Source organism: Mustelus asterias, chromosome 14, assembly GCF_964213995.1.
Source record: "Mustelus asterias chromosome 14, sMusAst1.hap1.1, whole genome shotgun sequence".
Classification (NCBI taxonomy): domain Eukaryota; kingdom Metazoa; phylum Chordata; class Chondrichthyes; order Carcharhiniformes; family Triakidae; genus Mustelus; species Mustelus asterias.
The window spans coordinates 69,501,811-69,525,984 of NC_135814.1; the positions used below are offsets into that span (position 1 = coordinate 69,501,811).

General features: G+C 40.7%; 2 protein-coding genes across 3 annotated transcripts in view; one reads left to right on the forward strand and one right to left on the reverse strand.

The window, feature by feature from the left end:
• LOC144503759 (inositol polyphosphate 1-phosphatase-like) overlaps positions 1-24,174 on the forward strand; it is a 239,691-nt gene that overhangs the window by 49,480 nt on the left and 166,037 nt on the right. The window lies entirely within an intron of this gene.
• Positions 6,884-24,174, reverse strand: part of hibch (3-hydroxyisobutyryl-CoA hydrolase) — a 106,689-nt gene continuing 89,398 nt past the window's right edge. Inside the window, exons 12-14 of one of the 2 annotated variants that reach the window (XM_078228595.1) lie at positions 17,962-18,081; positions 17,376-17,409; positions 6,884-7,881 (exon numbers count right to left, since the gene is read on the reverse strand). In XM_078228595.1, the coding sequence (XP_078084721.1) occupies positions 7,766-7,881; positions 17,376-17,409; positions 17,962-18,081 (270 nt within the window). In that variant the 3' untranslated portion in view covers positions 6,884-7,765. The remainder of the gene's footprint in view (positions 7,882-17,375; positions 17,410-17,961; positions 18,082-24,174) is intronic. The other variant, XM_078228597.1, reaches the window with a different exon arrangement.

The following is a 24,174-nucleotide window of genomic DNA, read 5'->3' on the forward strand; positions in this document are numbered from 1 at the left end:
TTTTCTCAAAAGAACCAAGTCATTTTGTTCTAGACAGCAATGGTGCTATTTACCCAAAACAAAATTATCACATTTATTGTCTTGCTATTTGGAATATTACTAACCGAATGCTTATGAACAGTTATTTTTACCCTTTAAATCCATGTAAGTGCGACAATTTCATCATCAACAAATCTAATACTTCTAGATTTCCGAAAATAATTTTAATCAAAACAGGAAAGTTGACTTCACCCCAAGTTTGGCTTTTATGGGCTTGCCTCTATACAATTTATACATTCATCTACACTTATTTTTGATAATGTTGATGTCAAATTGTTTATTAGAATTCAGTCAAATAAATTTAATAATTTCAAACCAAAAATGATTGCATTACTTGAACTAATCTCCAAAGAATTCAGTTTTTGCCAAAAATGTGGCAAATTAGTTGGATGTGCATCGATCAGTTTGAAAGAGACAGATTTGTATACAATTATTTTTATTGTATTTTTTATAATTACTAATGTAACATTTTTATACAATTGTGAATTTTTAATTAGTTTGTGTAAAATTTAGAGATGTGTTAAAATTGAAATAGTCAATGAAACGTTACTTGCACTCCTTCAACTAGGCTAAAACTCCAAATTGTAAAAAAGATCAAACTTTATACCATAAAACTATATATAATTGCTGAAAGTAATGGCTAAGTCTAGGTTAGAGATCCTGCTCTAACCAGGTGTGTAGCCTTAGGTACAGATCAAAACCTAAATAGGTATTGTTTATAAATCTATCTAGCTCTAGTGACATCCTATGATTAACGTGATAGCGCTTAAATTTGTTTTTAGATTAAAATATACAAATTAATAATCAGTTCCAGCACAAATTGCTTGGTCGTTTTTAATACATTCATGCATAAATGTAGGTATCATATTATTAAAAATTGAAGTATTGACTAAGTTTACCAAAAATTCCACATGAAAATATTCCACATCTCCAGCCTTCCCTTATTAATATTTCAATTCTTCTACTCTGACAATTCTTAGACGTCTGCATTAGAAAAGTTCATTCAAGTTTTATCGTTTGTGTTTCTTTGTAAATGCATTCAATGCAATGATTTGCGTTACTAATTTAATATGTTTGATTAAACAAATTGTTACATAAAAACTTTGTTTGAACATTCCACAGTTGAATATTCTTTGCTTTTAAAATGAAGAAATGGTAAATGGCAAAATCTCATTTTAATTTTTTTAAAACATTGATTCTACTTGAGCATTAATGTTTCAAAGGTGCAATTTGGTTCACAGGTTGAAGATTTTATTTTAGTCCTGTAATTTATTCACTAGTATTTTTGTTTTTGATTTTGTACTATAGCAATTTTAATCAAACTAGTCATTTCCAAAGTTATTAAATTATATAGCATTTATTTTATGTTTCCAGTTATTCGTCATTTCAGCAACTTATAAATGCCAATTTTTGCCATTAGAGCAAATACTTCACAAAATGATTTCCAAATTCTGACTAGTTGTAACACCTATAACTGAGTTTGCTTTAATTTGCTGTATAGATCACAGTATTCCTATAAAATGACAACTATCACAAACAACACATTCCATTGAATAGCCAGAGTAATAAATATAGAAAGTTAATTGGGGAATTCAACACTTCCCAACAGGGACCATCGTTTATGATAAATTTGTATTTTGAAATATGTGGATTTTCTCCACTGTTTTTGGGAAATGCAATTGGCAGCACCATTCAAGTTTTAAAATAAAAACTGCAAACCTTCTGATACATGAAAGATTTCTTTTATTAAATTGACTTAGCCTCAGGATCTATTCTTATGGGAGGGGGTCTGGAGGAACAGGGTTTAAAAGTAGATTGAGAAAAACTCACCTTAAGTCTCTTATTAGAATAAACTGTTTAAGATGGATTATAGAGGAGATGTCTGTGTTGGTTAGTTTGCAATGACATTATATTGTACATGTTGCAAACCATTCTCAGTTGGGAATTACAATGGTTGGCTAACTTTGCCATGTAAGTCTCCATACATAAACATTTTCTTCCCAATATATGGCAAATTTAAAGAGAATTGCTTGATGTATTTGTATTTATACTATGAATGGAGCTTTTTTCAACATTACTTATTTTAACCTTAACTTTAAAGAATCATTATTTAAAATGGTTCATTCACCTTACTGAAGGTGAACGAAGACGACAATCTTCTCCAACCTGACTCTACCCTTCTCCCTGGAGACTTGCTACTTTACAGACCAGGAAACACTCAACTGAGGAAGCCTAAAAATTGGCATTATGATGTTGTAGGGAAATATCCCTTACCAGTGCAGAATAGAAGTTGAGTCGCAAATCAAGGTTCAAAGCGTGTCTTTATTGTACAATTACTGGGATCCTAGGGAGACCCCCGTAGCCAGCTCAGAAACAGTGGCTTGGCCACGTTGATCTCAATTAAATCACATCAGCTCTGGATCTTTATAGGGATCCAAAATTCGCGCGGGAACATTTGATTATGCCCTTTTTTACACAATGTATAAAGTGGTCTGTCAGTTTCAAAAGTCCCTAGGAAGTTTCATGGATTAGCATTTGTATGGTGTGTGTTCGTGTTAATGGGATTACTTGGTCCTGCCCCGGTGTCTAAATGCGTTTCCCATTACTATCTCTATGTGTCCTCTTATTTAAATTGGTCCTATTGTTCCGTGTCTGTGTTTCCTGCTTGTGAGATTGAGTGTTAATGTCATCCTGTCCTGTTGGGTGTCTGGGGTATTTCATTCTTAACCTTTTATCCATATCTCTTAGTTTATCAGATTTTTATGTCTGCCTTGGCCGAATTGGTAATATTTCAGTGATAGCTTGGTTTTGATAACCCACTCTCTGTCTCGTTTCATAGGGATCTTGATCTTCCTTGGCCAGTTTAAAATGCAGCTATGCGCTGTTGCTAGGCAGATTAGGGATCTTCCGTAGTTTCTGAAATTCGTGAGTCTCTCAGCTGTGCAGGGGGAGACCCGATCGAATATCCATCCGGGGGTGCCCCTCTGCATTGTTGGCCCGTTATGAGTGGTGCCAATTAGTCCAATAAAAATATGTTTGATGATACAAATATGGTTTTCTGGAAAATTTCCTCCTTCAATGATAACTTGAAGACCAACTAGATGGTATTCCAGCCAGAGAAAGAGTTGAAACCAGCTGAGAACATAACAGGGAAAAGAAATCAGTGCTGTACATTGGTAGAAGGCGTTTTATTTTAAAATACACAATTTTCATCATATGGATTTCAACAACTACATTATCATTGTGTCATGTGACTAGCAGCTTGAGAGAAGGCAGACTAAATCATGGCCCTTTAATCATTGAGCAATGTTCCTACACAATATACTTTTCCCCTCCTCTTTACCATCTCCAACAACTGGTTGAGTCTTGAAAGGATTTGAGTGTAAGCATTTCATGTTGCTTAAACCTGTTTATAATTGAGTTTTAAAGAAACTGATATGGATTTTTTCAATTAAAAATTGATCAGTAAGTGAATATTCTCCAAAAAGGAGGTAATTCAGTGAAAGAAGAGGGATTATTTATATAACTTATGTAATTATAAATTTGTATCTGTTATGAAGTCTGAATCCATGTCAGCAATCAAATTTACTGAACCAATAGAAAACCACAGAAATAGTCAAATGCACTATAAATTATAATTTGAGGCGAGTAAAGGAAAAATCTCAAATTGAACACAAGACAAATGACAGAACGAAAAGGGGCTGGGTACTTCAGAACCTAAATTCACACACTTGCTCGCAATGCTTTTTTAAAAATAATTGCCATTAAGGATACTTTCACACAATGTTTAATCTGTACATATCCCTTTATAGTATAGGGATACATTTGTTCTGGTTCCAGACAATTCTTAGCTAATGCAGTACTGTGAACCCTACTTCCCGTGACAATTTGTGTTTGTGAAAGTTATATCAATGAATTTTTAAAATCCCAGTGGCATATCTCATCAGCACCAACTATTCTTTGAGCAAGAACCTCATCTCAATGCTGTGACTCTGCCAGATACTCTCATTATAATATCTTTAGTGGATGTAGGATAAAGCAAATCTTTTCACAGTCAATTTGACACAGAGTACCTGGCAAAGGGAACCATTTAGGACGTTAGGAAGTGGGGACTTATGCTTGGAGCCCAAAGAAGTAGGGGAGATCCTAAATGAATACTTGGCGTCGGTATTCACAAAGGAGAGGGATGTGTTGACTGGGAGTGTCTGAGGGGAGTGTTGAACCGTTGGAGAAAATCTCCATTACAAAGGAGGAAGTGTTAGGTTTGTTAGAGAATATAAAGACTGACAAATCCCCAGGGCCTGATGGAATCTATCCAAGGCTGCTCAGGGAGACGAGAGGTGAAATCGTTGGGCCTCTGACGCAAATCTTTGTCTCGTCACTGGACGCAGGTGAGGTCCCAGAGGATTGGAGGATAGCCAATGTGGTCCCGTTATTTAAGAAGGGTAGGAAGGATAACCCGGGTAATTATAGGCCGGTGAGCTTGACGTCCGTGGTGGGGAAGTTGTTGGAAAAGATTCTTAGAGATAGGATGTATGCGCATTTAGAAAGGAATAAACTCATTAACGATAGTCAGCATGGTTTTGTGAGAGGGAGGTCATGCCTCACTAACCTGGTGGTGTTTTTTGAAGAAGTGACCAAAATGGTTGACGAAGGAAGAGCCGTGGATGTTGTCTATATGGACTTTAGTAAAGCGTTTGACAAAGTCCCTCATGGTAGGCTAGTGAAAAAGGTTGGATCTCATGGGATAAGGGGGGAGGTGGCTAGATGGGTGGAGAACTGGCTTGGTCATAGAAGACAGAGGGTGGTAGTGGAAGGGTCTTTTTCCGGCTGGAGGCCTGTGACTAGTGGTGTACCGCAGGGCTCTGTATTGGGACCTCTGCTGTTTGTGATTTATATAAATGATCTGGAAGAAGGAGTAACTGGGGTGATCAGTAAGTTTGCGGACGACACAAAACTGGCAGGACTTGCAGATAGTGAGGAACATTGTCAGAGGCTACAGAAGGATATAGATAGGCTGGAATTTTGGGCAAGGAAATGGCAGATGGAGTTCAATCCTGATAAATGCGAAGTGATGCATTTTGGTGGGAATAATGTAGGGAGGAGCTACACGATAAATGGAAGAACCATAAAGGGTGTAGAGACGCAGAGGGACCTGGGTGTGCAAGTCCACAGATCTTTGAAGGTGACGTCACAGGTGGAGAAGGTGGTGAAGGCGGCATATGGCATGCTTGCCTTTATAGGACGGGGCATAGAGTATAAAAGTTGGGGTCTGATGTTGCAGATGTATAGAACGTTGGTTCGGCCGCATTTGGAATACTGCGTCCAGTTCTGGTCGCCACACTACCAGGACGTGGAGGCTTTGGAGAGAGTACAGAGGAGGTTTACCAGGATGTTGCCTGGTATGGAGGGGCTTGGTTATGAGGAGAGATTGGGGAAACTGGGGTTGTTCTCCTTGGAAAGACGGAGGATGAGGGGAGACTTAATAGAGGTGTATAAAATTATGAAAGGCATAGATAGGGTGAACGGTGGGAAGCTTTTCCCCTGGTCGGTGGTGACGTTCACGAGGGGTCATAGGTTCAAGGTGAAGGGGGGGGGAGGTTTAACACAGATATCAGAAGAACATATTTTACACAGAGGGTGGTGGGGGCCTGGAATGTGTTGCCGGGCAAGGTGGTGGAGGCGGACACACTGGGAACGTTTAAGACTTATCTAGACAGCTATATGAACGGAGTGGGAATGGAGGGATACAAAAGAGTGGTCTAGTTTGGACCAGGGAGCGGCGCGGGCTAATTGTTCTTTGTTTCTCGTTTCAAGGCTTCATTCTATGATCATCTTGCTGGTGCCAGTACAGAGCGAGACTGCGGATAGTTGGGAACCTGTCTCGGGGGCAGGGAATTCAGATGGTGTTCGTGGAAGTGGAAATGAATAGGGTTGGGAAGCATTTCCCGATCAGGGCCATTGTGATCTCCTGGACTCGTTTCAATCGCCTCAGGGGGTCGGAGAGGAATTTCCCAGATTTTTTTTCCCCATATTGGCCCTGGGGTTTTCGCTCTGGGTTTTCGCCTCTCCCTGGAGATCACATGGTCTGGAATGGGGGGGTGGGGGTGAGTTAATAGGTTGTGATGAACAAAGCATCGTAGCTGTGAGGGACAGCTCGGTGGATAGGATATAAGTATGTAGATAGGCTGGAAAATTGGGCGGGGATCCTGGATTCAGAATTCAATCCTGGACCGGGGAGCGGCGCGGGCTTGGGGGGCCGAAGGGCCTGTTCCTGTGCTGTATTGTTCTTTGTTTTTAATGTTCTAAACCAATCGAAATGCCTGTTTCCACTATGTCCTTGTCAGTGGGCTGGATTCTCCAACCTCGCTCGCAGCTGAAATTCTCCGATCCCACTGCAGTGAATGGAGATTTTGCCAAGCAGCAAATTCTCCACACCCTGCTGCCAGCAAGAACGAAGGGCCTGAGAATTCCAGCTAATTAATTTAATTGGCTCAAAAAGCATGGCAGAAAGCAGAAAATGTGAATTTCTAGGATCTTGCTTTGGCATGTGCATTGATTGGGTGCTGGTACTATCAAGATTTAGATGAAAAGCCATTCATCTTTTATCCAACCGTGCTGAGTTAGACACAGGACTCTTCTTGCTAAGCACAGCTCAGAATTCAACTTTGCGCATCAGTAAATTTGATTGCTGACATGGATTCAGATTTCATAACAGATACAAATTTATAATTACATAAGTTATATAAATAATCCCTCTTTCACTGAATTACCTCCTTTTTGGAGAATATTCACTTACTGATCAATTTTTAATTGAAAAATTCCATATCAGTTTCTTTAAAACTCAATTATAAACAGGTTTAAGCAACATGAAATGCTTACACTCAAATCCTTTCAAGACTCAACCATCACAATGTTCCCCAGGTTGGCCTTTCATCTTCTGTAGATTTCCACCAATCCAAAGCGCCGCCACCTGTATCCTCACTTACCCATTAGTCCTCGTCATGCTAACCTATACTGCTTCCAGGTCCCCAAAGGTGTTGTTTAAAAAATGCCATGATCTTGCCCTCATCACTGTTACCACTTCTAGTGCTACAGAAGCGACGTCTCCCAAACACTCCATTCCTCTGATTGCAACCTCTCTGAGCACTCTGTGGTCACACTATTGTGCACCCTCACCTCCCCTCCCTAAGTTTTGTCACCGCACCATTGGCAGGTGTACTTTCAGCCATATGAGACTGCATGTTCTGAAATTCCCCTCCTAAATTGTTCTCCTACTCCAACACTCTTGTTAAACGCTCTCTCTCTCTCTGACCAAGCTTTTGGTCATTCCCTCTAATATCTATTTCATCACCATGGCAGTTATTTTCTTTTTACCTCTAAGTGGTTTGGGACATTTAAAAATTAATAGCATTACATAAATACAAGTTTTGTTAAAAATTGGAAGCTGATACCTGTGCCCAACCAAAAGAACACAATAATAGTGTTTCAGTATATTTATTACACTTGTAACACAAAAGTTTCAGTTGAAAAATACACCAAATGTGGATAAGTATGTTAATTTAATGGAGAAAAGTAAACAGAGTTGAAATTTGTTCATAATTTTCTTTTTAAATTTCCAAGTCATTCATCCATTTCACCATCACGTTCTCAAGGGCAATGAGGAAAGGGCAACAAATGCTGGCCTTGCCAATGATGCCCACATCCCATGAAACAATAAAAAAAATTATAATTTGAGTTCTTTGCTTCCAAGTGATTTAAAACAACTCTTCACATACTCCTCTGTCACTTCTTCTAGGGTTGCTGGCTTCCACTTTGGGCTCTGATCCTTGTCAATCAGAACTGTTAGGACACAAACCAGATATTATACCCATAAAAGAATAAAATGATAATCAGTAAACTACATGCACTTTTAAAACAACAGTAAAGATACAGTTTGAAAAAACAGGAGCAGGAATATAAAAGTGCACTCTTCATTAATTTTAATCTAGTGACACTTCTCGTTAGTTGAAGCCATACTACTCCTTTAGTTGTCTTTAAATATGATCAGTCAATTCATTAGCCACTATCTTGGTTAAAAAGAGACTAGTCACCAGTGGTAATCACTAACAGTTCAGTAACTGAGAATACGCTACCCCCATTGGCACTTTGAGTATCAAGTATCTCAATGATTCTTGATCTGCCTCTGTCATATTGTTATGAATATATTAGTGTTTTCACAGATATATATCTAATGCACATTATTTACAATATAAAATATGCAGTACACATCTGCTCTCGCACAGATGTTTCAGTGGTTGAATGATGCAAACCAAAAATGACTTTTACACTTGAAAAGGTTGCACTGATGAAAGTACTGATCTCTGGAATATTCCTATCTTGTATCTCTTCATGAGAAATCTGATGCTGGCAATTTATGTGGCTCATTTTCACTCATCATTTCCAGTCTCAACTGAACCAGAACTAATAAAACACAACGATGGATTGACTAGCTATGGAGAATGATAGGTCTGGCCCAAAAGTTAAAATTCTAAATTGGGGCAAGGCCAATTTTGATGGTATCAGGGAGGAACTTTCAAAAGTTAATTGGGGGAGTCTGTGGGAAGGCAAAGGGACGTCTGATAAGTGGCATGCTTTCAAAAGTGTGTTAACCAGGGTTCAGGGTAAACCCATTCCTCTTAGACTGAAGGACAAGGCTGGCAGAAATAGGGAGCCCTGGGTGACTCTGGATATTGAGGCCCTGGTCAAGAAGAAGAAAGAGGCACATGACATGCATAGGCAGCTGGGATCAAGTAAATCCCTTGAAGAGTATAGGGGGTGTAGGAGTAGAGATAAGAGAGAAATCTGGAGGACAAAAAGGGGACACGAGATTGTTTTGGCAGATAAGGCAAAGGAGAATCCAAAGAGCTTCTGAAATTACATAAAGGGCAAAAGATTAACAAGGGAGAGTGTAGGGCCTCTTAAGGATCAATAAGGTCATCTATGTGCAGATCCACAAGAGATGGGCGAGATCCTAAATGAATATTTCTCATCAGTATTTACTGTTGAGAAAAGCATGGATGTTAGGGAACTTGGAGAAATAAATAGTGACGTCTTGAGGAGTGTACATATTACAGAGGAGGTGGTGCTGGAAGTCTTAAAGTGCATCAAGGTAGATAAATTCCCAGGACCTGATGAAGTGTATCCCAGGACATTGTGGGAGGCTAGGGAGGAAATTGCGGGTCCCCTAGCCGAGATATTTGAATCATCGATAGTCACGGGTGAGGAGCCTGAAGATTGGAGAGTGGCAAATGTTGTGCCTTTGTTTAAAAAGGGCTGCAGGGAAAAGCCCGAGAACTACAGGCCGGTGAGTCTCACATCTGTGGTGGGTAAATTGTTGGAAGGTATTTTGAGAGACAGGATCTACAGGCATTTAGAGACGCAAGGACTAATTAGAGACAGCATGGCTTTGTGAGTGGAAAATCATGTCTCACAAATTTGATTCGAGTTTTTTGAAGGGGTAACCAAGAAGGTAGATGAGGATAGTGCAGTTGATGTTGTCTACATGGACTTTAGCAAGGCCTTTGACAAGGTACCGCATGGTAGGTTGTTGCATAAAGTTAAATCTCACGGGATCCAGGGTGAGGTATCTAAATGGATACAAAATTGGCTTCTGAGAGGGTGGTTGCAGAGAGTTGTTTTTCAAACTGGAGGCCTGTGACCTGCGGTGTGCCTCAGGGATCAGTGCTGGGCCCCCTGTTATTGTCATTTATATTAATGATTTGGATCAGAATATAGGAGGCATGGTTAGTAAGTTTGCAGATGACACTAAGATTGGTGGCATAGTGGACAGTGAAGAAAGTTATCTCCAATTGCAACGGGATCTTGATCAATTGGGCCAGTGGGCTGACAAATGGCAGATGGAGTTTAATTTAGACAAATGGGAGGTGATGCATTTTGGTAGATTGAACCAGGGCAGGACTTACTCAGGTAATGGTAGGGCATTGGGGAGAGTTACAGAAACAGAACAAAGAGATCTAGGGGTATATGTTCATAGCTCCTTGAAAGTGGAGTCACAGGTGGACAGAGTGGTGAAGGCGGCATTCAGCATGCTTGGTTTCATCGATCAGAACATTGAATACAGGAGTTGGAATGTCTTGTTGAAGTTGTACAAGACATTGGTAAGGCCACACTTGGAATACTGTGTGCAATTCTGGCCACCCTATTATAGAAAGGATATTATTCAACTAGAAAAAGTGCAGAAAAGATTTACTAGGATGCTACCGGCACTTGATGGTTTGGGTTATAAGGAGAGGCTGAATAGACTGGGACTTTTTTCTCTGGAGCGTAGGAGGCTGAGGGGTGACCTTATTGAGGTCTATAAAATAATGAGGGGCATAGATCAGCTAGATAGTCAATATCTTTTCCCAAAGGTAGGGGAATCTAAAACTAGAGGGCATAGGTTTAAGGTGAGAGGGGAGAGATACAAAAGTGTCCAGAGGGGCAATTTTTTCACAGAGTGATGAGTGTCTGGAACAAGCTGCCAGAGGTAGTGGTAAAGGCGGGTACAATTTTGTCTTTTAAAAAGCATTTAGATAGTTACATGGGTACGATGGATATAGAGGGATATGGGCCAAATGCAGGCAATTGAGATTAGCTTAGGGGTTTTAAAAAAAAGGTTCGGCATAGACAAGTTGGGCCGAAGGGCCTGTTTCCATGCTGTAAACCTCTATGACTATGACCAAATTGCTTTGCTTTACACTTACGGAGTTATATATTAAACTTCTCAAGAGTGTTGGTCTCTGTCCTTTACTTTATTGACATTTCATGTCATCTCACAATTTTCTTTTCCTCTCATGTGAAATTGCTATGTAATCTGCTGCACTTTCCAGAATTTATTTAGAATTATTTAAGTCAATTTATAACAGATTATCAAATTTGAATTGGCTATGCATCTATGGACAATCTGCACTAAAACAGGAGAAAAGAACGAAGAATTGCTCAGCAATACCATTGCTTTGTGGCCCTGACATGTGGCCACAAGGGAGCCGTTTGAATCAGTCTCTAGTCTAGACTTATCAATGCTACCAGCTTTAAATTTGTTTAATTGAAAGCTCTTGGTCAAGACTTACAATTTTGGTTTAAGATATGTAATGCAATGTTCTTCCCTAGTAATCCACTGTAGATTAGATTAGATACTATCAGATTGAATTCTTCAGTGAGGAAGTCATCACTCAGGCTTGTATTTTTGCGCAGTACAATATTGTGCAACAAATGCTGTGAATTTATATACTGCATGGAGTCTAATTTACTTAAGTACTGAAACTTTGCACAAGAAGTCCAGGTAACATGCAGATGCTGGCTTCTGAGCAGGTCTTGATGTTGACAAATCACACATCAATAGAACATACGGCCCCAAAGCCTGTTTCAAAGTTCAATTAGATCATGAGCGATTTTTATCTCAACATCAATTACTCGCCTTTGTTCTGTAACCCTTGGCATGGTTGCCTAACAAAAATTTCTCAATCTCAGTTTTGAAATTTTCAACGGATCTAGACTCAGAGTACCAGATTTCCTCTAACTTTTGTGACCTGACAACATTCCTGAATAGTCTAGCTCTAATCTTAAAGTTATGTCCTCATGTTCTGGACTCTTTCCATCAGAGGAAATAATTTCTCACTATCTACCCCATCAACTCCTTTAATTATCTAAATAATTCAATGAGATAATCCTATCAGTGTCCATACTCACGGAAATAAATAAGCCTAGTTTCAAACTTGCTCTTATAATTCAACCCTTTTAGCTTGGATATCAGTTTGGTGAATCTGTACTTTACCCACCTTGACGCAAATATACCCTTCAAGTTGCAGTGCCCAGAACCGAATATATTACTCCAGATGTGCTCTAACTATAGTTTTAAATGATTACATAACTTTCACTCTTTGTATTCCAACCTCCTTGGGATAAAGGTCAACACTCCATTAAATTTTTAAAATTGCTTTCTGTACTTATCCATTAGCTTTTAGCGATTACTATACATGGTCCCCTAAATCTCTGTTCCTAGATAGTTCCTGGGTTATTGCTACTTAAAAAATCTTTTTGATCCATCTTTTTTAGACCTAAGATGGATGATCTCGCACCTTCTCAGTGAACTCCATCTGCTACAGTTTTGCTCACTCACTTCATCTATTAATGTCCATTTAAAACTTCTGCTCCCTTCTCCGCTATTCATTATGCCACCCAACTTAAGTGTCCTCAGCAATTTGGATACAAACTCTATTGCTTCCTCAAAATCATTTAGAAATAAAGTAAAAGTCTGTGTCCGAATGTACGAATGCTCGTATTCTGCCAATTTGAGGGCAAAGCCATTACCTCTACTCTCCAGTTCCTTTTAAATAATTCTCTATCCAAGCCAATAGGTTGCTCCAATGCTATGCATTTCATTTTTGTTAGCAGTCCCTTTTGTTGATAGTGCCCTTGTTAAAGATGGCCATAATACTTGTTGATGCTGCAGCAAAAGAAATGCCCACAGACAGCAAGTCAAATTCTTATTCTTCAAGATAGCAGCACAACTATGAAACACTAATGTGCCAAACCTTCCTGGAGCAGGGCAGCTCGCTCAAACCAAGTTAGACTTTTTTTGGCACTCTTTAGCTCAAATTGTTTTATGGTGTGGTTAGGGATCAGGGTATGTAAGGTCTTAGTGAACATCACGACTTGAATTTTCAGGATGACGAGCACCTAGCACCCATTCTATGGATAATCGGTAGGGAACGCATTCCCTCCAACTCCACCAGTCCCACAGCTATTTCACATTCTAATGAGCATTGATTGATAGGAGGGAGGATTTCCATCTATACTTGGAAGGAACGTAAGAACAAGAAGTAGGCCGTCTGGCCCTCGAGCCTGCTCCACCATTCAATAAGATAATGGCTGATCTTTTTGTGGACTCAGCTCCACTTACCCACCTGCTCACCATAATCCTTAATTCCTTTACTGCTCAAACATCTATCTATTTTTGCCTTAAAAACATTCAATGAGGTAACCTCAACTGCTTCACTGGGCAGGGAATTCCACAGATTCACAACCCTTTGTGTGAAGAAGTGGCGGCACGGTGGCGCAGTGGTTAGCACTGCTGTTTCACAGCTCCAGGGTCCCGGGTTCGATTCCCAGCTCGGCTCACTGTCTGTGTGGAGTTTGCACATTCTCCTCGTGTCTGCGTGGGTTTCCTCCGGGTGCTCTGGTTTCCTCCCACAGTCCAAAAATGTGCGGGTTAGGTTGATTGGCCAGGTTAAAAATTGCCCCTTAGAGTCCTGGGATGCGTAGGTTAGAGAGATTAGCAGGTAAATATGTGGGGGTAGGGCCTGGGTGGGATTGTGGTCGGTGCAGACTCGATGGGCCGAATGGCCTCCTTCTGCACTGTAGGGATTCTATGAAGTTCCTCAACTCAGTCCTAAATCTGCTCCCCAGCCCCCCCCACCCCCACCCCTTATTTTGAGACCATGCCCCTAGTTCTAGTTTCACCTGCCAGTGGAAACAACTTCCCTGCTTCTATCTTATCTATTCCTTTCATAGTCTTATATGTTTCTATAAGATCTCCCCTAATTTTTCTGAATTCAAATGAATCTACTCAGTCTCTCCCCATAATCCAACCCTCTCAACTCCGGAATCAACCTAGTGAATCTCCTTTGTACCCCCTTCAGTGCCAGTACATCCTTTCTCAAGTAAGGAGACCAAAACTGTACACAGCTCTCTCGGTGTGACCTCACCAGCACCTTATACAGCTGCAATATAACCTCCCTGTTTTTAAAGTCCATCCCCCTAGCGATGAAGGACAAAATTCCATTTACCTTCTTAATTACCTGCTGCACCTGCAAACCAATTTTTTGTGATTCATGCACAAGGACCCCCAGGTCCCTCTGCACAGCAGCATGCTGCAATTTCTTACCATTTAAAAGAAGGCAGCCCCACCTTGGAGAACAGTCAGCCAAACAGATAAAGTTTATTTATTTATTAGTCACAAGTAGGCTTACATGAACACTGTAATGAAGTTACTGTGAAACTTCCCAAGTCGCTATACTCCAGTGCCTGTTCGGGTACACGGAGGGAGAATTTAGCTTGGCAAATATACTTAACCAGCACATCTTTGGACTGTGGGAGGAAACCAGGACATCTGGAGGAAACCCATACAGACACAGGGAGAATGGGCAAACTCCACACAGGCAGTGACCCAAGCCAGGAATCAAATGCAGGTCCCTGGCGCTGTGAGGCAGAAGTGCTAACTACTGTGCCACTGTGCTGCCCCGATTGCTGGTAAGTATGAGGGGCCCTCGGGAGGGCATGGGTTGTCCTGGAGAGACCCAAGTGGGAGGATCTCATTGTCAGGGGTCACCGGTCTGAGAGGGAAAGGTACCCTAATGTGATGGGATCTTCTGACGGAGGGCACTATCACCCCAATCCTCCACACCCATCCAAGATCAGGGTTAAAAAACTATGCTGTTTTCTGCCCAGTCATCAAGCACCTGCCAGACAAAAAATTGAGACTGAGCAGAATATGTAATTGGGGCATGGGGGGGGGGGGGGGGGGGGGGTGGGGGGGGCTTCATGTCTGTGGCCCTTATCATCCCACCATTAAATTGCCTCTGGGTTGGGGCGTGCCGAATCCTGGAGGGAATCACGTCCATGTAATTTTATGCTCCCCCTAGAACCCGAGAGAGAGGAGAAAGAGATGGTGCAGACTGTAATATTTTGGCCCAGGCATAACAGTATTCCTTCTTAGGCAACGAGATTAAAGGATTGAGAAATAAACAGTGGAATAGAGGAGGAGGGTGAATTAGAATCAAATCAGGAACAGGAAGAGGAATGAATAGAGGAATGAGTGATTGGATTAAGAGGGGGAAAAAAGAGCAAAAAGAATCATTTTTAAAAATTACAATATAAATATCTCCAACAATTCACTACATCACGGTATGAGACTCAATATTTAAATAGCCCAACTTCGTGCCAGAGTGGTTGATTGACATAGCCTGAACAATTATTAAGTGGTTAAGCTACTTAACTTGTTAATTACCAGACCTTAACTTTCTGTGGCAAGTTAACAGGGAGGTCAAGGCCGCAGTGAACTATGTGCAAAGCAAATAGCGTAGTGGCAGATACTGAACAAGTTCTGGAGATTCACAATTCATGACATATCTCAAACCTGCTGGCTGATTTAAATAACTATAATGATGCACATCATTAAACATCCATTATTTCTCCAGCAAAATCTCAGTCTGGCCCAATGTGTTCATGATAGAACATTGGAGTTGCTAGTCAAAACAAAACTTAATTTCAGGCATTAGGAAACAACTTATTACTTAGAAATTATTCATGTGATTTGTTCAGGTTACCCAAACTCTGAACAGATTTTCTTGTAATCACTCCTGCCCCTTCAGTCAAAATTCTCCCCTGAATGACATTACCCTGATTTGGACTGTAATGTTATACTATTAGAGTACAATTCCACTCTCTCCTCATGCTGCATCCAAATAACAGCCAATATGATAATTGCAGCTGTACAAATATATGTCTATGAGAGAGTAAAGGTTATAGGGACAAGTGTAGCACAATGAAAAAAATAACTCCAGGGAACACCAGTGAGATTATTTTTGGAACATGACTCTTCAGATTTGAGTAAACTACCAATCAATTTTTGGTGTAATGCTCAGGAGAGTTTCATTTCTCAAGTATTCGATTGCTCCAAATAATCTTGACGACTGAACTTCAAAAGGACCACAAATTCACAAACATCAAAAGATATACCTGATATGCTAATTGAAATGAGAGTAATTGGTAAGCATCAATAAATACTGTAAAATAATAGATCATGAACTCACTGGCAATACTTTTATCAATTGTGAACATAAAATTCCCCCAAAATTGTATTTGTTAATCATGCCACGATTTGAACTATCAGTTACATTAGTATTACAGACTCCAATGGACAAATACTTGGGAAAAATTAAATAGGGGGAAGTTGGGCATAAACCAAACCAATCGCCAAGGAGAATGAAAATATCAACAATAATAAATCGAGGTGGATATTCTGCAGAACATTTTCTTAGGAACATCTAGTTTTGTTCGTCAATAGTTGCATATAGAAATTGCCTTTTAAAAAAAAATAAAGCCTTTTAAGTTCTAAACCCACAAAGATGTTCACCTCTCCCCTCCTTGAATAGCTTTAGATTCTACAAGTGTCAATGATTCTGACATTTGTCCTAACTGACCAATCTTTCTGTTTAAATATTGCCAGGTTATTTCAGCATGGCTGTTGATTGGTGATCCTACCTTCAATTAGTCTCTTCTTCTCAAAAGGACTATTCTGGATAACAATCAGAAGTGAGAGTGCTGGTTAATCTTTATCCCTTTACCCCAGGTGTCGGCTGTAACTTAGTTGGTTGCACTCTTGCCCGAGTCAGAAGATTGTGGTTCCCTACTCCAACACTTGAGCACAAAAAAAAGGCTGCCACTCCAATGCATTACTAAGGGACTATGACACAGGGTGGCACAGTGGTGCAGTGGCTAGCACTGCTGCCTCACAGCACCTGGGATCAGGGTTCAATTTCCGATTTAAGTCACTGCCCATGTGGAGTCTGCACATTCTCCCTGGGTCTATGTGGGTTTCTTCTGGGTGCTCAGATTTCTTCCCACAGTCTGAAAGACGTACTGGTTAGGTGCATTGGTCATGCTAAATTCTCCCTCAGTGTACCCGAACAGGCGCTGGAGTGTGGCGACTAGGGGATTTTCACAGTAACTTCATTGCAGCGTTAATGTAAGCCTGCTTGTGACACTAATAAATCATTTTAAAATAATAATAGAGATGCCTTTAAACCGAGGCCTATCTGCTCTTTCAGGTGGACATAATAGATCCCAAAACACCATTTCAAAGAAGAGCAGGGAAGTCATCCTGTTGATATGGCCAATATTTCAATCAACATCATAAAATCAGATTATTTGTTTATCACAATGCTACTTGTGGGAGATAGCCACGTCTTACATTATAACAGTGACTGCACTTCAAATGTACTTCATTGGCTGTAAAATGACCAGGCATCCTAAAACATTGAAGGCACAATATAAATGCAATTAGTTTTTCCTATCCTTAGTCACAAAGGTAGCAGGCAATTGTGGTGCGCTAATGTTGTCAACTGAGTTGCTATAGTGCGGGGACTGAACATGGAATCTTTCTGATTTAACGTAGTAAATACAATGCAGCATATTTGGGTATTTAGCTACAAAGGGAGATCTGGCTTAGCCACATAGTTAAGTTCTACATTAAAAGCTGTAGTCTTATGAATGATTCAATGACAATGGCTTACCTGCACGCACACCTTCGTAGAAATCGTGGCCTCTCTGGAAGGGATAAATTGCAAAGAATGAATGGCAAATAATTAATAAACTTTCAAATAATATGGTATTTTGGTATAAAAATAAAACCATCTTTCTTCAACTAATTTCATGTTTACACAGCATTTTTCCAAAGCTTCTATATTGATTAATATCAAAGGAAACAGCTGTCAGTTACAAACATCCACGGTGTTAAGTGCACCAGTATCTTGTTCTAATATAGCATAAATACCATCATTATTACCTCAAGTACCAGAATGAATTGCCTGTAAAGTAATATGTATTTTACTTTATAAAGGAATACTATTCAACCCTTGGCTACATTTCTATGTTAGTAAGTTGCTGTGATTCTTACAAAGATGTCTTTTTTTCCCATTTATTATGAAACTGAACATGAACCATAAGCTTGTCAGGCTCAGTTGCAATAAAGCAGATACTGACTCAAACATTTAGTAATTACAATTTATCAGCATATGTCATGCAATAAAATGTCAACAAATTTGTTGCTTAATTGTTCTTTAACAAGAGGGCCTGTCTACATCTCTGACATCATCTTACCATACAAGCTTGGCTAAGTCTGTACTCCATAACTAAAACTTCTGATAGGTTCTTTGTGGCTCCCTCTTCAAGCTGTTGAAAAGTAATCTTCATGGATGTGGGGGACATTTTCTTCAGTGTCTGTACAGTAAATCATAAATGCATGAAGCTATTAGGTGTCTGTTAAAGTGTGATTAAAACATTCAATATACAGTTTTCTCTTTTGGAGAAATTTACTTTAGCAAATGGTAATGGCAAATATATTTTAGCACAAGTTACATTACACTTTGCTTTTTACATCATCCCACAACCCCTCTTACTGCACCACTATCAGCCTTGCCTTAAACTGCCAAGCTCTGGAATTCCCTCCCTGAAAGGCTCTACCACTTTTTCCACTTACAAGATGTTACTTAAAACCACTCTATCTGACCAAACTCTCTGATCTAATAAAAACAAATTACTGCGGATGCTGGAATCTGAAACCAAAAGAGAAAATGCTGGAAAATCTTAGCAGGTCTGGCAGCATCTGTAAGGAGAGAAAAGAAAGAAACTTCAGCTCTTTTCTCTCCTTACAGATGCTGCCAGAGCTGCTGAGATTTTCCAACATTTTTTCTTTTGGTCTCTGATCTAACGTCTCCTTATGTGACTCATTGTCAAACTCTATTCTTTGGATATTTTACCACATTAAAGGTGTTATATAAATGTAAGCTGTAGTTGTTGTTGGTTTTATTGTAGACCTCTTGTAGCGGGATGTTACAATGACTGGAGAAAATGCAGATGGCAGTTTGCCTATTGAGTACGTACAATTGCTGTCTGTAACTCCACATGTTTGAACAATGACACAATGTCTAGTTCAGAAAAGTCACCACATCCAGTTCCAATAGAGACGTGGGAGCTTTTGGGAAGAAATTTAAAAATAAAGAGGATTCTCAGAAACACTGACATTTGTTCAGGGAGCCATGATGTGGAGATGCGGCGTTGGACTGGGGTAAGCACAGTAAGAAGTCTCACACACTAGGTTAAAGTCCAACAGGTTTATTTGGCAGCACTAGCTTTCGGAGCCCCAAGCCCCTTCTTCAGGCGAGTGAGGACCCGTGTTCACAAACAGGGCATAAAAGACACAAACTCAATTTACAAGATAATGGGTGGAATGAGAGTCTATACAGGTAATCAAGTCTTAAGGGTACAGACAATGTGAGTGGAGAGAGGGTTAAGCACAGGTTAAAGAGATGTGTATTGTCTCCAGCCAGGACAGTTAGTGAGATTTTGCAAGCCCAGGCAAGTCGTGGGGGTTACAGATAGTGTGACATGAACCCAAGATCCCGGTTGAGGCCGTCCTCGTGTGTGGAACTTGGCTATCAGTATCACTGATAGTATCACTGATAGCCAAGTTCCACACACATGAGGACGGCCTCAACCGGGATCTTGGGTTCATGTCACACTATCTGTAACCCCCACGACTTGCCTGGGCTTGCAAAATCTCACTAACTGTCCTGGCTGGAGACAATACACATCTCTTTAACCTGTGCTTAACCCTCTCTCCACTCACATTGTCTGTACCCTTAAGACTTGATTACCTGTAAAGACTCGCATTCCACCCATTATCTTATAAATTGAGTTTGTGTCTTTATATGCCCTGTTTGTGAACATGGGTCCTCACTCACCTGAAGAAGGGGCTTGGGGCTCCGAAAGCTAGTGCTGCCAAATAAACCTGTTGGACTTTAACCTGGTGTTGTGAGACTTCTTACTGGATTTATTCAGGGAAACAGTGACCACATCACATCTCTTGCCTATCCATAACCTCCCTCTAGATAGTATTGAGCCAAGTGATAGTCTGCACAAATGACTACCTTGAGCAGACTAAAATCAGAGAGGCCAGACTGAACATGGTTGGCAGATTCTCTTCCCTGAAAGACACAAATTAACTAGTTGGATTTTTACAATAATTCAGCATCTTTTGTATATGTTTCTAATGCTAGCCTACAAATCAGATTTATTAAATTTAATGTCATGACTTGGCATGATAGCATATTAACTAATGAATTCAGAGCTGCTAGACCAGTACAATATAGCACATTGGCTCGAATTATTTGATAATTAAGGAATAATGAGGATTCCAATTCAATAGTTATTTCTCTCATAAATATTTTAAAATTTCACCTAGCTTTTTGTGGCCCGGGTCATGGAGAAAAATGATTTTATAGAAGATTGTGTTTGATCACAAACATAAAGGATTTGTGCTGGCATCACCATTATGGACAGTGCAAAGTTAGCAATGTCAGTAACCACTGAAGCTTTGAGTACACCATTAAGATGCTGATAGCATTACATTATCAATCTTTTGTTGTTGAGAGTACATCCAGTTAAGAGTACATCCTGTTAGCCAAGACATTGTGCATCACAATGCTCAGTCACCCCATTGCTTTTGGCAGTGCAATTGGATTCATCAAATAAGCATGCTATTTTGGCAGCAGATCAGGCAGTTTGTATTATACTGCTTTGAAACAGGTCCAGAGATTATCTGCTCTGAAAAGCAGTTCCTTTACAATGCATCGGTTGAGATCATGGATGTAAGGTGATATAGACGTGTATTGAAGTTAAGCTAGCCTACATGTGACTCAAATAGTCCACAATTGCTCTTGCCTCTAATGTATAATGCAAATATACGTTGTCATTAAACCAGGCGTTTCAGTGATATCACTTCAACCATAATTGAAAATCAGCCATTTCACAGAGTCAGGTACATTTATTTTCCCAATGGCCTCATCAAATTTCTTGGCAAACCTCCCTGAAATATTGTAATACATTGGCTTACAGAACTAACATTAACTCTTGCCCCTCTGCACTTTGTTCTTTCATGGGATGCGAGCATTGCTGGCAAGGCCAGCATTTGTTGCCCATCCCTAATCTGTGTGGCTTGCTTGGTAATTTCAGAGGGCAGTTAGGTATCAACCGCATTGCTGTGGGTCTGGAATCACATGTAGACCAACTAAGGGTGGCAGAGTTATCCAGGTGCGTTTTTACAACAATCAATGTCACCGTTTCTAAGACTGGCTTTTGATTCCAGATTTATTAATTGAATTCAAATTCAAATAGCTACCGTGGTAGAATTAGAACCCAATAACTGCAGAGCATTAGAGTGGGCCTCTGGATTTTTGGTCCAGTGACGTTACCATCTCCTGCTATATCTTCCTACTTCGTAGGGAAACAGTCAAGCAACATATGGAATTAAGTTTATTTTTACATCCAAACCTCATTCGATACTTGGACAACCTAGTTGTGCAATCAAATTTTATACTAAAGAAGGAAAAAGAGTTCAAAGAATAAGTAAACATTTTTACATTATGCTTCAGTATCAGTTTGGCCTCACATTGTATCACTCTCGCTTCTGAGTTAGAAGGTTCAAGACCTACTATGACTTCAGTACACAACTTCAGCTTAAAAACTTCAGTGTTGGGTTGAGGCTGTACTGTATGATCATAAGTGCTGCCTTTTGGATGGAATATTAAACCTTCTTACTCAGGGAGAGATAAAAGATCCCATGGTACTCATCAAAGAAAAGCAATGTGATCAACATTCCATGCCTTTCATCAGTATAATTAAAAACAGATAATCTGCTCTTTAATTTATTGCTGTCTGTGAAACCTTACTGTGCACAGTGTAAGTTGCCATGTTTGCCCACATAACAGGCGGCACGGTAGCACAGTGGTTAGCACTGCTGCTTCACAGCTCCAGGGACCTGGGTTCGAATCCCGGCTCGGGTCGCTGTCTGTGTGGAGTTTGCACATTCTCCTCGTGTCTGCGTGGGTTTCCTCCGGGTGCTCCGGTTTCCTCCCACAGTCCAAAGATGTGCGGGTTAGGTTGATTGGCCATGCTAAATTGCCTCTTAGTGTCCCGGGATGCATAGGTTAGAGGTGTTAGTGGGTAAATATGTAGGGATATGTGGATAGGGCCTGGGTGGGATTGTGGTCGGTGCAGACTCGATGGGCCGAATGGCCTCTTTCTGCACTGTCGGATTCTATGATTCTATCTATAATAACAACAGAGACTACACTTCAAAAGTAATCAATTAGGTGGGAATTATTTTCTTCATTAGTCACATCACTGCAAGTTGACATCTTCATGATAATAGTAACTTGGTATTACTATCATTTTTATGGTAACTTATGCTGGGCTTCACATAATATTACCCAGTTGGTGTCCACAAACCAGTATTTGTGCACAAAAATTAACTCTGCATTTAGAAGTTACACTGGGAAATACTGTCTGCACACCTGCAGCCACATGCCCGATTGTCAACTGGTGTTCAAGTTGGGAGAATTGGAAGTCAGAACAAATCCTGGGCCACGAATCTGCCCCCAGATAAACAGTCATCAGCCCCAAGCTTCATGTGGGAGGGAGGGAAAGGGGTGGCTAACTTGGCTTGGAAAAGGTTGGGGGCCAATTAGAGGCTGTTCAATTGCAGGCCCATTTAAACAGACCATAGGAACTATTTTGCGGCTGCTGTTTGAGTGCAGTGGCTTCAATTTAGATGTTACAAGATTGAGATCAACGTTGCACATCTCAGGAGAGGCAAGGGCCTGGAACCCGGAGCAGGGCAACCCCTCAATTCTCAGGTCCTCCAGAGGCCGAGGGAGAGGACGGAGGTCTTCTTCCTGAAGGGTAGCAAAAGAAACCCATCGAGTTTAAGTAGGCCTGGATGGACACAGCTGACTCATCAGCAGAAAAATGTGTTATGTAGAAGTTAGATAAAGTGCTGGAAGAGATTCAAATGACTTGTGGCGAGGTGCATGCAACCCCCAGCCCTCAAGACAGGCCTCTGATTATTCACTCACCAGCAGACACAGCTGCTGAGGATCTTCAGGGCACAGGCAGCTTCTGAAAATAGGAGGAGTGAATGCCAATCGCACCTATTAACCCCTCAGAATGGCTCTAAGTGACGATTGCTTTGTAGTGATGCAGAGGACCTGTCAGTATTGAAACATGTAGCTTTTAATTAACAGGAGCAGTTGGCATTGGTCATAGAGGTCAGCAGTACTTTATCATGCTCGGTTTTGTCTCTGCAGTAGGAATGGGAACGTAATGTCCAGAAGAGGGCAAATTCTGGAGGATGGCTCTCCTGTCTTTATGTGATCACAACAATGCAGGAGGGAACCATGGGCATTACCACGATCATGGATCATGAAGAAGTCAACTTGAGATGCTGTTGCAGATAACATCCACATGGTTCGTGACACATTGCAAGCTGCTGGCAGAGACAAGCAAGTGGGTTGCCTCCACCTCCTCTGGGGTGACAAGGGAAGCATTGCACAGGTGGTCAAACGTGGAGGTCAAAACATTGCACAGAGCACCGAGTGGGTCACTGGTGTGTCTTTTTCCTGCGAATGTGCACTGTTTCCCTTCCTAAGCACCAGGTAAAAATTGACACTTCAAGCTCCACATATGAGCCTTGCTGCTGGAAGCCGGTTCAGGAATACTCAGAAATCTGAGTGACCAACTTTCAAAGGACACTGGAGGATTTGCCCTGGTGTGGCAGGCAGCCTATTGAAAAGTCAGGAGGAGTGAGGGACTAAATCTTCAAGGCTACATATCTGTTGGGAGTGTGGCATAACCTCCAAATGGGTCAAAGGTATTTTGGTTATGTTACTTAGTGGGGAAGTACCATCTGTGTAGTGTGGTGCATTAGTTGCCCATTAAGTAATGTTTAGTCTATTTTGATTTTAGCTTGTTTGTTACAAATCTTAAAATGTGAAATCTTGTCTTCTTTTGTTTGTTGTTGGGAAATTCATATAATTGTTTTAAAATGTATTCAGGTATCTACGGGAATCTTAACATATGCACCTGGGAGAAATCCAATGATGGAGGCAAACCCCACTGCCCCCTCTGCCTGTGAGGCTCCACCTGACAGGAATTCAATGTACTGTTCAGTTCTGACAAATAGGCCATCAATGACCTGCGAGATAGTGGTTTTGTAGCCATTTGCAAGGAGTCACCAGGGTCTGGAGTTGATCTTAGAAGGAGCCGGAACCAAGAAGCTTAGTGACATAGTGACTTTGATATCTACTGGCTGGGCATGATGTGCAGTGCAGTGAAGTGCAAGGTCTTAAGCAATGAGGGCATGGATCTCTGTGGAGCACTGCAGTCTTCTGCGGCACAGATTCTTGGTCATCTCAAGGTAGTTCCTTCTTTTTTGGTACATCCTACACTGAAGATTTGGCCTCTATGTCCTTCCTG